Source organism: Coregonus lavaretus, assembly GCF_964263955.1.
Source record: "Coregonus lavaretus genome assembly, chromosome: 16".
In the NCBI taxonomy this organism is placed as follows: Eukaryota; Metazoa; Chordata; class Actinopteri; order Salmoniformes; family Salmonidae; genus Coregonus; species Coregonus lavaretus.
Genome location: NC_140003.1, coordinates 20699026 through 20715698, shown reverse-complemented (window position 1 = coordinate 20715698; position 16673 = coordinate 20699026). Strand labels below are relative to the sequence as shown.

General features: G+C 45.6%; 1 protein-coding gene across 1 annotated transcript in view; it reads right to left on the bottom strand.

Moving 5' to 3' along the window:
• LOC311143430 (transmembrane protein 163b-like) overlaps nucleotides 1-16673 on the bottom strand; it is a gene marked incomplete at both ends in the record, with an annotated part of 117358 nt that overhangs the window by 92471 nt on the left and 8214 nt on the right. The window contains one exon of the mRNA XM_084179250.1: nucleotides 8053-8172. Coding sequence (XP_084035376.1) covers nucleotides 8053-8172 — 120 coding nt within the window. The remainder of the gene's footprint in view (nucleotides 1-8052; nucleotides 8173-16673) is intronic.

Below are 16673 nucleotides of genomic sequence, written 5' to 3'. Positions count from 1 at the left end.
TCCCTTTTCTGTGGTCCCCTGAGGCGGAGCAGGCGGTAGGGATTTTGAAGGAACTGTTTTCCACCTCCCCTGTGTTGATACACCCCAATACCTCTCTGCAGTTTGTTGTGGAGGTGGACGCGTCGGGCTCAGGTGTGGGAGCCGTCCTCTCCCAGCGCTCCCCCACTGACCAAAAGCTTCACCCCTGTGCTTTTTTCTCCAAAAAATTGTCACCCACAGAACGGAATTACGACGTTGGAAACCGAGAACTGCTGGCGGTCAAGCTAGCACTGGAAGAATGGCGGCACTGGCTGGATGGAGCTGAACTGCCGTTTGTGGTCTGGACAGACCACAAGAACTTGGCTTACATACAAGCCACTAAGAGACTCAACTCACGCCAAGCCAGATGGGCCCTGTTTTTTAGTAGGTTTAACTTTATTCTTACATACAGACCGGGGTCAAGAAATGTTAAACCAGATGCTTTGTCCCGCCAGTTTGCTGACCCTTCGGAGACCAGCGAGCCTGAGGCAGTCCTGCCTTCCTCATGCGTCGTGGCGGCTGTTCAGTGGGAGATCGAGTCTCTTGTGAAGACTGCACTTGCCACGGACCCGGGACCGGGTGATGGACCTCCCAACCTACTCTTTGTTCCCGAGACGGTCCGGTCTCAGGTGTTGCAGTGGATTCACACCTCCCGTTTTGCTGGTCACCCTGGGATGAGACGCACGTTGACGCTGCTTAGGAGACATTTTTGGTGGCCTTCAATGGAAACTGACGTTCGGGCTTTTGTGGCAGCCTGTTCAACCTGTGCTCGGGGCAAAGCCTCCCATCAGTCCCCTTCGGGGCTGCTGCTACCCCTCCCAGTTCCCAGCCGTCCCTGGTCCCACATAGCCATGGATTTTGTCACCGGCCTACCCAAGTCTGAAGGTAATGATACTATACTTACCATTGTGGACAGATTCTCTAAATCTGTTCACTATATAGCATTACCAAAATTACCGTCTGCCAGTGAGACAGCGGACCTCCTAGTCCAACATGTATTCCGTCCCCATGGAATACCTGTGGACATCGTATCTGATAGAGGCCCACAGTTTACTTCCCGTGTTTGGAAGGTTTTCTGTTCTGCTTTGGGTGCTTCCGTTAGTCTGTCCTCAGGGTTTCATCCCCAGACCAACGGTCAAACAGAAAGAGCCAATCAAGACCTCGAAGCAACCCTTCGTTGTGTGGCTGCTCAACATCCATCATCCTGGGCCAAACATCTGCCTTGGATAGAGTACGCCCACAACTCCCTCACCACCTCTGCCACTGGTCTTTCACCCTTCGAAGTTACCATGGGTTATCAACCCCCTCTGTTTCCTGCTCAGGAGAAGGAATTGGCTGTTCCTTCGGTTCAGGAGAACCTCCGCCGCTGCCAGAGAGTGTGGCGCGATGCTCGGGAAGCGTTGCTTCGGACCACCGACAGGAACAAGAGGACAGCGGATAGGAGCAGGACTCCCGCACCTGTGTTTCATCCTGGTCAAGAGGTTTGGCTGTCGTCTAAGAACGTACCTCTTCGTACCAAATCACGCAAGCTGTCTCCTCGGTACCTGGGTCCGTTTGTGGTGGAGTCCATCATTAACCCCGCTGCGGTTCGTTTGAAGTTGCCTTCAGCCATGAAGATACACCCTACTTTCCACGTCTCCCAACTGAAACCTGTGTCCTCCAGCCTTTTGTGTCCGCCGGCTGTTCCACCTCCACCTGTTCGTCTCATTGACGACCATCCGGCCTACACCGTCAGTAGGCTACTGGACTCTCGGAGGCGGGGTAGGGGTCTCCAATACCTAGTCGATTGGGAAGGTTATGGACCAGAGGAGAGGTCTTGGGTCCCTAAGCGTTTTGTGTTGGATCCTCAGTTGATCACGGACTTCCATCACGACAACCCTGACAGACCTGGTGGGTCGCCAGGTGGCGACCATTGAGGGGGGGGTACTGTTATGTGGGCAGCTTGTCTCTCCCTTTTCTGTTTCCCTTCCTCCTTGTTTTGTCCCCTCTGTGTCTGTTGTATCTGTATGTGTGTTTGTCCCCTTTATGTGGGTGTGTCTGGAGTGGATCAGGGGGCGTGCTCAGGATCTGCCTCTCCTGTGCAGCTGCGGGTTGTTTCCAGTGATTCCTGCCTACGCAGCTGCATCCTATTCTCTAATCATCCTGCACTACTAATTCCGGGGCATGGCTCTCCACCGGCGCCAGATCGTTGTTCTTACCAGAGCGGTAACTTGGCTCACCATTCCGGACATACCGCCCAACCTGCCTGCCTTCCTGCCTGTCGGTCTGCCTGCCTGCCTGCCTGCCTGCCTGCCTGCCTCAGCCTCTCCTTCCTCCGGAGCCGACTAGCCCACTCTGTTCCTTTCCTTCAGTGGTTTTTGGACTAAGACAATTTTTACTTTTATTAAATATTTTGTTTCTTCCACTCCCTTTGTCGTGTTTGTTTCTCTGAGTGCTGGGTTGAACCATAGCCTAACTTCTATATCCTTCTCTCTATCCCTCTTTCTATCTCACTCTCTATCCCAATCTCTCTCCTTCTCATCTACCCCTCCCTGCTTCTACCCTCTCTCTCTCCTTCCCTCCCTCTACCCCTCCCTCTCTCTCTCCCTCCCTCCTCACATAGCATCAAATGGAACCGGACAGAGGGACAGATTAATCGAGCAGCACACCATTTGTCAAAACCCGGAATCAACAGACAATCCCTAACATGGCTGTAGGCTATCTTAAATCAGCTTGTTGTGAAGAAACGCCTCTTTGAATGTTAAGCAGCTTTGCTATTATACGGTGCTCTCTCAACAGGCAGGCAGAACAGTAACGCACCATATCTAACTTCGAAGGCATAGACTACTGTAGATAGAGCAAGCACAATAATTAAAACACTTTCAATCATCATCAGGCATCACACAATCCCACAGATATATGATTATATACGCTGAACAAAAAAATCTATGCAACTAGTAAAGTGTTGGTCCCATGTTTCATGAGCTGAAATAAAATATCACTTATTTCTCTAAAATGTTGTGCACAAATTTGTTTACATCCCTGTTACTGAGCATTTCTCATTTGCCAAGATAATCCATCCACCTGACAGGTGTGGCATATCAAGAAGCTGATTAAACAGCATGATCATTACACAGGTGCACCTTGTTCTGGGGACAATAAAAGGCCACTCTAAAATGTGCAGTTTTGTCACACAACAAAATGCCACAGATGTCTCAAGTTTTGAGGGAGAGTGCAATTGGAATGCTGACTGCAGGAATGTCCACCAGAGCTGTTGCCAGAGAATGTAATGTTCATTTCTCTACCATAAGCCACCTCCAACGTCGTTTTAGAGAATTTGGCAGTACGTCCAACTGGCCTCACAACCGCAGACCACGTGTATGGCATTGTGTGGGCAAGCGATTTGCTTATGTCAATGTTCATTGGCAGAACTCTATGAGTTTCCACCTCTCTCAGATAGAGAGTACCAGAGGGCGTGGTCTCACTGGGACTTTGGTTTATTGTTCAAATGCACCTACGCTCCATATCTGCCCTGTGAATCTTAGAACAGAATGCTTTTCCTCTAACCACATTTCCTGTCAAATGTGTTATCTGTGTGAGAGAAGACATGATAGCGTCAAAGTGTTTAGTGGATTGAATTTCTCAGTCCAGGAAGACGATCACATTAACACCTGGGTGTTTTCTCCAAACCTGCACTGGCGCTGACAGTGAAGATGGCGCCGACAGACATGGCAGCTCTGCTTCTAGCTCCTAAGCAACTTTGCAGTATTTTGTTTTTGTGTGTGTTATTTCTTACATTATTAGCCCAGAACGTTTTTTGTTATACTACATACAGCCAGAAATAACTTTTGGATATCAAAGCGGTGGTAACTCACCAGAATTACTACCAGGAATACGACTTTCCCGACTTGGATCCTTTGTTCATAACCCCCAGGGCAATTGAACTTATCCCAGAGGCTGCTCCAAGACGCCACCGGTGGAGAAGAGGTATTCGGAGTGGACTTCTAGTCCGACACAGGAGGCGTGCACACCATCCACCGCTTCTGAGTATATTACTCACTAATGTTCAGTCTCTGGGCAATAAAGTAGACAAGCTCAGGGCGAGGATCTCCTTCCAAAGAGACATCAGGGACTGTAACATCCTCTGTTTCACGGAATCATGGCTCTCTCAGGATATACTGTCCCCGTCCATACAGCCAGCTGGGTTCTCAGTACACCGCGCAGACAGGAATAAAGAACTCTCCGGGAAGAAGAAAGGCGGTGATGTATGTTTCATGATTAACCACTCATGGTGTGAATGTGGTAACGTAAAGAAACTCAAGTCCTTTTGTTCACCCGACCTAGAATACCTCACAATAAAATGCTGACCGTATTACCTCCCAAGAGAATTCTCTTTGGTTATAGTCACAGCCGTGTATATTCCCCCTCAAGCCGATACCACAATGGCCCTCAAGAAACTACACTGGACTTTATGCAAACTGGAAACCACATATCCTGAGGGCGCATTTATTGTAGCTGGGGATTTTAACAAAGCAAATTTGAGGAAAACGCTACCGAAGTTCTATCAACACATTGACTATAGTATTCATGCTGGAAAAACACTCGACCACTGCTACTCCCCCTTCCGGGATGCCTACAAGGCCCTCCCCCGCCCTCCCTTCGGCAAATCAGATCACGACTCCATTTTGCTCCTCTCTTCCTATAGGTAGAAACTCAAACAGGAATTATCCTTGCTAAGGTATATTCAACGCTGGTCTGACCAATCGAAATCCATGCTTCAAGATTGTTTTGATCACGCGGACTGGGATATGTTCCAGGTAGCCTCTGAGAGTAACATTGACGTATACACGGACACGGTGACTGAGTTCATCAGGAAGTGTATAAGGGATGTTGTTCCCACTGTGACTATTAAAATCTACCCAAACCAGAAACCGTGGATAGATGGCAGCATTCGCGCAAAACTGAAAGTACGAACCACTGCATTTAACCATGGCAAGGTCACTGGGAATATGGTTGAATACAAACAGTGTAGTTATCCCCTCCATAAGGAAATCAAACAGGCAAAACGTCAGTACAGAGACAAAGTGGAGTCACAATTCAACGGCTCAGACGCGAGACGTATGTGGCAGGATCTACAGACAATCACGGATTACAAAGGGAAAACCAACCACGTCGCGGACACCGACGTATTGCTCCCGGACAAGCTAAACACCTTCTTCACTCACTTTGAGGATAACACAGTGCCACCGACGTGGCCCGCTCCCAAGGACTGTGGGCTCTCCTTCTCCATGGCCGACATGTGTAAGACATTTAACCCTCACAAGGCTGCCCAGACGGCATCCCTAGCCGCATCCTCAGAGCATGCGCAGACCAGCTGGCTGGAGTGTTTACGGATATATTCAATCTCTCCCTATCCCAGTCTGCTGTCCCCACTTGCTTCAAGATGTCCATCATTGTTCCTGTACCCAAGAAAGCAAAAGTAACTGAACTAAATGACTATCGCCCCGTAGCACTCACTTCTGTCATCATGAAGTGCTTTGAGAGGCTAGTTAAGGATCATATCACCTCTACCTTACCTGCCACCCTAGACCCACTTCAATTTGCTTACCGCCCCAATAGATCCACAGACTATGCAATCGCCATCGCACTGCACACTGCCTTATCCCATCTGGACAACAGGAATACCTATGTAAGAATGCTGTTCATTGAATATAGCTCAGCCTTCAACACCATAGTACCCTCCAAGCTCATCATTAAGCTTGGGGCCCTGGGTCTGAACCCCGCCCTGTGCAACTGGGTCCTGGACTTCCTGACGGGCCGCCCCCCCCAGGTGGTGAAGGTAGGAAACAACACCTCCACTTTGCTGATCCTCAACACAAGGGCCCCACAAGGGTGCGTGCTCAGCCCCCTCCTGTACTCCCTGTTCACCCATGAGTGCGTGGCCACGCACGCCTCCAACTCAATCCTCAAGTTTGCAGACGACACAACAGTAGTAGGCCTGATTACCAACAATGACGAGACAGCCTACAGGGAGGAGGAGACACTCCTGGTGGAGTGGTGCCAGGAAAATAACCTCTCCCTCAACGTCAAGAAAACGAAGGAGCTGATCGTGGACTTCAAGAAACAGCAGAGGGAGCACGCCCCTATCCACATCGACGGGACCGCAGTGGAGAAGGTGAAAAGCTTCAAGTTCCTCTGCGTACACATCACTGACAATCTGAAATAGTCCACCCACACAGACAGTGTGGTGAAGAAGGTGCAAAAGCGCCTCTTCAACCTCAGGAGGCTGAAGAAATTAGGCTTGGCCCCTATGACCCTCACAAACATTTACAGATGCACAATTGAGAGCATTCTGTCGGGCTGTATCACCGCCTGGTACGGCAACTGCACTGCCCGCAACCGCAGGGCTCTCCAGAGGGCGGTGCGGTCTGCCCAACGCATCACCGGGGGCACAACTGTAATATAAAACACTTGAGATGAGAGACACACCTGAAAAGAGGACAAAAGACATCGTCCTAGGATTAAGCTTAAAAAGGTTACATGATGACACCGCTGCCTTTCACAGAGCCATTTAAAAGTAAATCCTGCCAAGTGAATGCACCACACCACAAAGACAACCCTGGCCCTTTTCATGGTGTCGAAGGTCACAGGAAGTTCAAGGGCCCTAGAGTGACTTATAACAGGAAGTTAGAATGGAATGCCCTAGTGTGCTTTGAACCTGAAGAGACTCTCTCTCTCTCTCTTCACTCTCTCTCCTTCTCCCTCTTCCCTCCCTCTCTCTCTTTCTTCTCTCCCTCTCTCAGTTGGCAGAAGTGAGGAGTCCTCCCTTCACTTATTCATGGACTTATCCAGCCTCTCTCCTCCTGGGGCTCCAGGCCTACGGCAGCCATCCCAGACAGAGGAAAACACTTCCTCACTCTCTCTCTTTCACTCACAAAACACACACACATAATGAGCCACTACAGAGGAAATGGGGTAAACTCGATATGGAAGTCAGCTTTTGGGGAAATGAACTCTACGAGTTGAGTTTGAGGACGTTCTTACAGCAGATGGCTTAGAGCAATTTAGGACATCAGAGAGTGGATTTGAACATTTACATTCAAGGAAAGGTCCCTGAAAACAAACTCTCTATCTCCATCTCCCAGATGGTGAACACAGACATTCCATAAACTCCCAGAATGGACAACAATTTTGCCTTGGCTTACCTGTCTATTCCCTGTTCCCTAGACTGGTGTGTAGCGAGGACAGAATAACAATTGTGCTGGTCGATAACAAACTAACAATGTGAATCACAAAGTGGCTCAAACTTACTACAGCCAGTCTGCCAGTCTACAGTCAAGCATCTGTCAGTCTACAGTCTATAGTGTTTCAGTGAAAATAAATAGTTTTTCTACCCAAAGTTTTTCTCTTGAATCTAAACTCCAAAATACACCAAGGGGAATGAGTCATCGTGAAGTGAACTTTTAAAAATGACACAACTAGCAATGAATGGCAGCACTGCAAGAGTATTTTCACAAATTGTAGTTTAAATGCCTGCTTTCTTTTTTCACAGTGCATTGTGAAGGCTTCAAAATAACTATGTTTTACAATATTTATGAACAGGAGTTAGATTTGGTCTTCTGTTCTGTCTGATAGCAAAGTTCTCTTTCTGTTGTTTTGTACAGTAGCGCCAATCAGCCAGAAATTTAGCGGCAGGTTGGTTTTGTTACAAATGCTTCAAAAGACTGTCCAAGTTTTTTCCCCTCTCATTCTTTCTTTTGATCTTTTTATTGTTGGACTGAGTTATAATTGAGTGTAACAAACATACTGACAATTAAATATTACAGTATAGCCTAATTTTGGAAAAAACAGATTTTCACTTTGCAATAAAAATATTCTGTCACACTTCACCATGAGCACAAAGTTAAAAACCTAATAGCAATGCTCATCAAGAAACATCCGGAACCACAGTCACTCAGTGACATACACTTAACAATATAAGACTGTTGAAGGACACCAGGGTACACTAAACAATACAGCACCATTGAAGGACACCATTGAATGGTATGTACTCACTGAAGGCTGCCACTGCCAGGATGAGTGTCACCACGATGGAGATCCAAGACACCCACAATGCCTTCTTCCTGTAGTTTTGAGCCTCGTGGGGCTTTAGTCGCATGCTGCTCTCCAGCAGGCCTGTAGAGAGGTGAGGAACTGGTGGTTAATGGCAGCACCCATGCATGTCTAACCAAGGCAGGAGAAGAAGGCACTACAACAAGGGCTAATTAACACTGCTTCAAACCACAATGGAGTAGTTCTCCCTCTCCTCCTTTCCCAGCTAGCCAAGAAAGAACTGGGCCAGTGAAGATTTCATTTGCTGGGTGTTGTAGGGAGGTAAAGGTTGCATGACTCACTGAGAGCAAGGTACAACACAGCTACAGTTAATTAGCTTGACTAAATAGTTTCTCAGGACACGGCAGGGTTCACTAATTTGTTGTTCTCTCTGATAAAGAAGGTAAATACAGTAAGTGCTGACAAGTGGTGGTGTGATCATGGACCCATGAAGACAGACTCCTGAGAAGAAAATGCACAGAGAGAGAGAGAGAGAGAGAGAGAGAGAGAGAGAGAGAGAGAGAGAGAGAGAGAGAGAGAGAGAGAGAGAGAGAGAGACTTACTAGATATTCGGATTGTGAATCTGGCATGGCTTCCTTCTCCATTGCCATGTGGCTTCGTGTGAATGAGCACTGAGACTTAACATTTTATATACATTGACTGACAGGAGATTGCAAAGTTGTGTAGTGACATCATAAGGGTAGAAAACTACATGGGAACCCCTCTCATTTTATTCTCATCCTCACCTCTCTGAAGACCAATTGAGATGTTTGTGTCACAGTCCCATGCTAGAGGACAAGGGAGCTCTCTCTGAGAAATTGCCTGGGAGGACAATAGTGGTAGAATATTCACAGCTCTTCTCCCAGTCCCTTCACTCATTGATTTGTGTTCAGTGGGAGGCAGGAATGTCATCAGGATCCAACAGATCTGATCAGTTGTTGAGCACTGACCTGCAATCAGCTGTGTGTGTGTGTGTGTGCGTGTGTGTGTGTGTGTGTGCGTGCGTGCGTGCGTGCGTGTGTGTGTGTGTGTGTGTGTGTGTGTGTTTAGCAGAAGTGAGGGAGAGAGCAGCAGGGAAGGATGCAGCCTCGTTCAACTCAATATCTAAGATCAGCAGTGGAAGCATGTGCCCAACAACCCCCCTCTGCAGACACACACACACACACACTCACACACACACACACACACACACACACACACACACACACACACACACACCCACACTACATTTGCTGTCATGATGATAAACTGCATACATTGGATGATTCACACTTTCCCTTTCCCAGAACTACGGAAGGTAAAGATCACTGTATAGGTAGTGGTCCTCTGTAGCTCAATTGGTAGAGCATGGCGCTTGTAACGCCAGGGTAGTGGGTTCGATCCCCGGGACCACCCATTCGTAAAAATTAGGGGTGTAACGATCCATCTACTACATCGATGTATCGATTTATATTCCTATGATCCAACTACATCGATCTGTGCTCGGCGAGTTGGCCTTTTGGACAACATATATCAATCTAACATCGTTTTAAAATGTAATAAATCGATTGTATCGATACTAGGAAATAACCCATTGGATTTAAGCACGTCAGACTTTATATGGATGTTTTTTCTTAGCACTTTTAATGATAAAGGCTTTAAACATTACTCGATTCAGTCTGCCTATCCGTGACGTCATCGCCCCGCGCCAGCAGCAGCGCAAAGGCGCAAAGACAACAAAACATAGCATGGCGGACGACAGAGGAGAAGCCGACGAGCGAGAAATTATCAAGCCACCATTGCGGTCCTTACAAGAAACAGGAATCTAGGAAACTTCACCTGCACTGTCCAGTATCCAGGTATTTATTTCAGTCACACTGGTTGAATTTTTGGCTAAAAGGTTACTGAATCGATTTCAAGTCACTGAATCGTTTCGGATCGTATCGTTCTAAATGAACCAATATCGTCCTTGAATCGAATCGACAACCACGAATCGTGATACAAATCGAATCGTTGTTAAAACGAATCGTTACACCCCTAGTAAAAATGTATGCACACATGACTGTAAGTCGCTTTGGATAAAAGCGTCTGCTAAATGGCATTATATATTATAGTGGCTGGTGTTTAATTAATCCCATAGAAATATATAGATTTTCAATCCATGTTGGTTTTGTGGGTTAACTAGATCCAGATTGTTCAACATCCTCATATTGGCAGTAATTCCAATTTTCTCCCTCTAATGAATAGGTGATTAGATTCCCATGGCACTCTAGGCAATGATTATAATCTATATCTGAATAAAACCCATGGAACCCTCCCTTTTAAAAGGTAGATCCAACAGAATGTCAATTCACTCTGACATTCCACTCCTCCCCACAGTCTCCCATATTGCCAGCTGTCAATTAAAAACAACGCACTGAATTGATTGGGGTGATTCCAGTTAACACATGGTATTACAGATGGGGGTCTGAAGACTCAGCTTAAATCTATGAGGGGCAGAAAGGCACAGTTGTAGACACACAGACACAGACATGTTACATCTAACATGTATATCTGCAGTGAACAACAAGGACAGCTCTAACAATCTGTGCCATCAAGCTATAGTCTCCTGTTTAGCCCTACTTTGGAAACTATGCATTCAGCCTTCACAGGCATATTCAAATGACTGCAGGGATTCTGAAAGGCAGCAAGGCTACTGTTTGATGTAAATGTGGGAGAGATGGAGGCAGCTATGTGGAGGGAGGGAGTGGTGGTGGGGTGGGGTGGGGTGTGGGTTGGGGATATGGGGCTCTACTGTTTTAATGCAAACCATTCAAAACCATTTCCTCCTTGATGTCCCTCTCTCTCATCTCTTTCCAGCCGGTATGGCTCAGACTCATCCATTGGGAAGCTCACCAAAGTCACTTATACAGTGGGGAAAAAAAGTATTTAGTCAGCCACCAATTGTGCAAGTTCTCCCACTTAAAAAGATGAGAGAGGCCTGTAATTTTCATCATAGGTACACGTCAACTATGACAGACAAAATGAGAAAAAAAATCCAGAAAATCACATTGTAGGATTTTTTATTAATTTATTTGCAAATTATGGTGGAAAATAAGTATTTGGTGAATAACAAAAGTTTCTCAATACTTTGTTATATACCCTTTGTTGGCAATGACACAGGTCAAACGTTTTCTGTAAGTCTTCACAAGGTTTTCACACACTGTTGCTGGCCCAATTTTGGCCCATTCCTCCATGCAGATCTCCTCTAGAGCAGTGATGTTTTGGGGCTGTCGCTGGGCAACACAGACTTTCAACTCCCTCCAAAGATTTTCTATGGGGTTGAGATCTGGAGACTGGCTAGGCCACTCCAGGACCTTGAAATGCTTCTTACGAAGCCACTCCTTCGTTGCCCGGGCGGTGTGTTTGGGATCATTGTCATGCTGAAAGACCCAGCCACGTTTCATCTTCAATGCCCTTGCTGATGGAAGGAGGTTTTCACTTAAAAATTCACGATACATGGCCCCATTCATTCTTTCCTTTACACGGATCAGTCGTCCTGGTCCCTTTGCAGAAAAACAGCCCCAAAGCATGATGTTTCCACCCCCATGCTTCACAGTAGGTATGGTGTTCTTTGGATGCAACTCAGCATTCTTTGTCCTCCAAACACGACGAGTTGAGTTTTTACCAAAAAGTTCTATTTTGGTTTCATCTGACCATATGACATTCTCCCAATCCTCTTCTGGATCATCCAAATGCACTCTAGCACACTTCAGACGGGCCTGGACATGTACTGGCTTAAGCAGGGGGACACGTCTGGCACAGCAGGATTTGAGTCCCTGGCGGCGTAGTGTGTTACTGATGGTAGGCTTTGTTACTTTGGTCCCAGCTCTCTGCAGGTCATTCACTAGGTACCCCCGTGTGGTTCTGGGATTTTTGCTCACCGTTCTTGTGATCATTTTGACCCCACGGGGTGAGATCTTGCGTGGAGCCCCAGATCGAGGGAGATTATCAGTGGTCTTGTATGTCTTCCATTTCCTAATAATTGCTCCCACAGTTGATTTCTTCAAACCAAGCTGCTTACCTATTGCAGATTCAGTCTTCCCAGCCTGTTGAGGGTCTACAATTTTGTTTCTGGTGTCCTTTGACAGCTCTTTGGTCTTGGCCATAGTGGAGTTTGGAGTGTGACTGTTTGAGGTTGTGGACAGGTGTCTTTTATACTGATAACAAGTTCAAACAGGTGCCATTAATACAGGTAACGAGTGGAGGACAGAGGAGCCTCTTAAAGAAGAAGTTACAGGTCTGTGAGAGCCAGAAATCTTGCTTGTTTGTAGGTGACCAAATACTTATTTTCCACCATAATTTGCAAATAAATTCATAAAAAATCCTACAATGTGATTTTCTGGATTTTGTTTTCTAAATTTGTCTGTCATAGTTGACGTGTACCTATGATGAAAATTATAGGCCTCTCTTATCTTTTTAAGTGGGAGAACTTGCACAATTGGTGGCTGACTAAATACTTTTTTTCCCCACTGTAGATGATTAGAACATGATGCGTGAAAAATGCTAATATCGGTCCCATGCCACAAATGCTAAAATGATAGCTTTTGGAAACGGTGCCAGCCACTGCCAGGGAACTAAACCAAAGCATGGATTGCTGTCATACCTTGTACATAGACTGCTAAGGAAACCAATGTGTAATTTTCTAATTTGGGTGAACTATGCCTTTAAGGCTCTCTAATGCATTGACTGGGCCTCATTAGAGACCTGGGCTGGGTTTCCCAAAAGCATCCTAGCACTAAGATCATCTTTCATCCATTGAGTTTAAATGGAATTAAGATTATCTTAGTGCTGCGACGCTTTCTGGAAACCCAGCCCTGGCTAGCCAGAGCTTCAGCACCTACAGTACTGTTATCTCTATATGGAGTCTCTTTAGGTCTTTTTCAAATATTGGTTTCGGTGTATCACAATAGGGTTCGCTAAGGACCGCCTACTCTCAGAAGTACCTATCAAAAGTGTCTGTCGGAGACAGACAGGTAGAGTGGTAAATGAGGTGAGACCCTCACTTCCTTAAAGAGCGACTGCCCCTAAAAAGCAGCTTCTCATTTTGAAAATAGGCTATGCGGCATCGATATGAGTCAAAAACATTTATTCTAGTGTCAAAATGGTGCACAATATTAAGCACATTGCTTCGCTTTACAACAGGAGTATAGCCTACCTGGCTGGCATGAAAATTAACCATGGGAAAAGCGTCCTCCATTCGCTATTTAAGTGCATAGATGACATGTATTTTGTCCCATGCCCCTGCTCCGAGACAGGTGCATGATAATGGTCCATTATAAATCAAAACTAATTTCACACATATATTATTTAGTGTATGTAAAGACAAGATTAAATTAAGAATCGTCTGATGGGTGACAATATTAGCCTATCACTTGTGAATGAAGCCCAGCGTGTGCAGTATGGCAAGAAACAGCGCATGCCTTTTATTTGCGACTTTTTCAAATCATAGTTGCACACCTCATGTAGCCTAGCCCATAGGCCTATATGTTTTAATAAGGTTTGTATCACAACTAAAGTGGCCAAATAACTTCTTAAAATGAAGCACATGAATCCGCTTTACAACCGGTGTAGAGCATAACTGGCATACATAGACGGCGCGTGGGTTCCAAGTTTGGGGAAGATCATTTTCACCATAAAAATACACCTTTATAATAAAGCATTACATGCATAATCGCATTTGTTTTCCCGCTAATTGATTGCATTTTGGAACATTCGCGCTTATAGCCTACTGCCGTGTGCGCATTGCTGCGCTTATAATGTGAAGAAATAGCAATATAGTTGATCAACATTTTAAGCTAAACGTTCTGATCTGTTGCACAATTGGCCAGCATCGTCCAGGTTAGGGGAGGGTTTGGCCGGGGGGGGGCTTTACTTGGCTCATCGTGCTCTAGCAACTCCTTGTGGTGAGCCAGGAGCCTGCAGGCTGACCTCGGTCGTCAGGTGAACAGTGTTTTCGCCGACACATTGGTGCGGCTGGCTTCCGGGTTAAGCGGGCAGGTGTTAAGAAGCGTGGTTTGGCGAGTCATGTTTCGGAGGACGCATGACTCGACCTTCGCCTCCAAAGCCGGTTGGAGAGTTGCAGCGATGAGACAAGATTGAAATTGGATAGAAAAAAACATCGTTTTTTTGATGCGGGTGGTTGTATTAATTTGGGATCTATCGCATCCCACAACTGTCCCAGAGTATGTTTGAAATATTGATTTATTGCACAGAAGGACAAGTTGACCAATAGAATAGGTCAACTTTTGTACTATGGGGGATAATAGATTGACATAGGCTAGTGCTTTTGCTGTTCGTTAGGCCTACTCATCTTGTTGGCTGACGAAAGGTAAATGGGGACAGTTCTTCTAACATCTTCAATATGCGCCTCGGAATTCGAATAAGAGGGACGCGCGCAGTTGCGTCTCCAATGTGTCTTCACTTGTAGCTTACTTCAGAGCTGAGATGCCTGTGAGAAGGGCCCGATCACGTGATGGGCATTGGCTAATAAGAATTGAGATATCTGAGAGAGCCATGTGAGTGAGAGGTGCTTCGGAGCATTGCGATTGGCAGCCGGGAGAAGGGAATAATTATTATTAAATTCAGCCCAAGGGCACAACGGCCACTTTGGCTGCAAAAGGCATGGATTTTTTAGGGGGCATTACGGCCACACAAGGGGGATGCCACCGGGAAATTCGAGGCCTGGTGAGAATATTATCAAGTGCTTGTCAAATTGTGAATGAGAGACTGATGAGGTGTGTGTAGCCTGCACAAGAAACAAAGCTCATGCCTTTCATGCAACTTTTTTCAAATCATCATTAAAGTCACATCATGCAGCCTTAGAATGTATTAAAAATCCAAACATATAGCCCAATGTTTGTATCACAACTAAAGTTGCATAAATAACTCTAAATTAAGTATATAGGAAGACCTGTTTCTTTGTTAACCGCTCAAAATAGAATAACCGCATGTGAGCACTCCCTTGGAAATCATTTAGAGAAAATACTCTTTCTATTTAATTCACTTATGTTCAAGACTACATTTTCTTCATATCATGCTTCTTTAGACCTGTATAAAATAAATAATGGATTTATTGTGATGGTGTAGGCTATATTAAATAGATTTATTAGACTTTATAAAATGTAGATGTTCCAAAGGTCTGCATCAGTGGCTTGTAGGCTATGCGTGGAAGCCAGGTGATGCTAAATGTGTTTATGTTAATTAATGGTCAATTACCGTGAGACCGCCAGTTATTTGCTTGACAATCACCGGCTGACAAAATTTCATGCCTGCCACAGCCCTAGTTGCGTTATTTTAATCCTGCCCACGTGCACACAGCTGGCAGCACCAAAGTAATCTTCAATTTGGAGCACCCAATGCCCATGGTAAATTTGGTTTGACATTTGATATCCCTATGGGGCTAGTTAGGGACCATCAGTAAATTACACAATGTACATGGGACAATATTTTAAAAGGTCAATAGCTCCAAATTTCAATGACTCAAAAACCTCAAACCAACTATACATTTTAGTAATTCATATACAAATATTGAAAGCATTTAATGAGACAACTAAAAGATGTGCAACATGAAAATATTGTCCCATTTACATTGCGTAATTTCTTGACAGTCCCTAACTATCACCAGAGATTGGCTCTCCAAAGTCAAACCAACTTTGCCACGGTAGCACACCAGCCAGCTGAAGCTAATTGCCGAAATAATTTGTCTAACTCTTCCCACCTGCGAACACACACAATAGACACCCACATCAAACCACACCCGAAACCAACTCACGCTTGACCGCCAGCATTTCTTAATGAACCAAATCAAAAACGAGGCCAAATCAGGAAGTGCATTTACCCTTTAAAAGGAGCCACTCTCCCACCCTCTGGTTATTGTTGCTTATCTTCCTCACGAAGAGTGTCACTACTCTAGCCCTCCTCATATCAACTGGATAGCTGCTTAACTGCTCACAAGTGAACCGTGAAGGATATCGCTGCCGAGTGTAGGTTATCACACCTTGTCGAGAGGTTGAGCACTAACCGGAATGTTTTTGCTTTGTGTAGAAACCGAGTCTGGACAAGTAAATGTCAGTCACCATCAAGCACTGTCCCCACTCCGTGCCTACAGCACTTTACCTCCAGAAATACACTGAACAGAAATATGAATGCAACAATTTCAAAGATTTTACTGAGTTGAAGTTCATATAAGGAAATCAGTCAATTGAAATACATTAATTAGGCTGTAATCTATGGATTTCACATGACTGGGACTACAGATATGCATCTGTTGGTCACAGATACCTTTAAAAAAGGTAGGGAAGTGGATCAGAACAGTCAGTATCTGGAGTGACCAGCATTTCAGATCCACCTCATGCAGTGGAACACATCTCCTTCGCATATAGTTGATCAGGCTGTTGAATGTTGTCCCACTCCTCTTTAATGGCTGTGTGAAATTGCTGGATATTGGAGGGAACTGGAACACGCTGTCGTACATTTCGATCCAGAGCATCCCAAATATGCTCAATGGGTGACATGTCTGGTGAGTATGCAGGCCATGGAAGAACTGGGAAGAACTGGGCCAATTT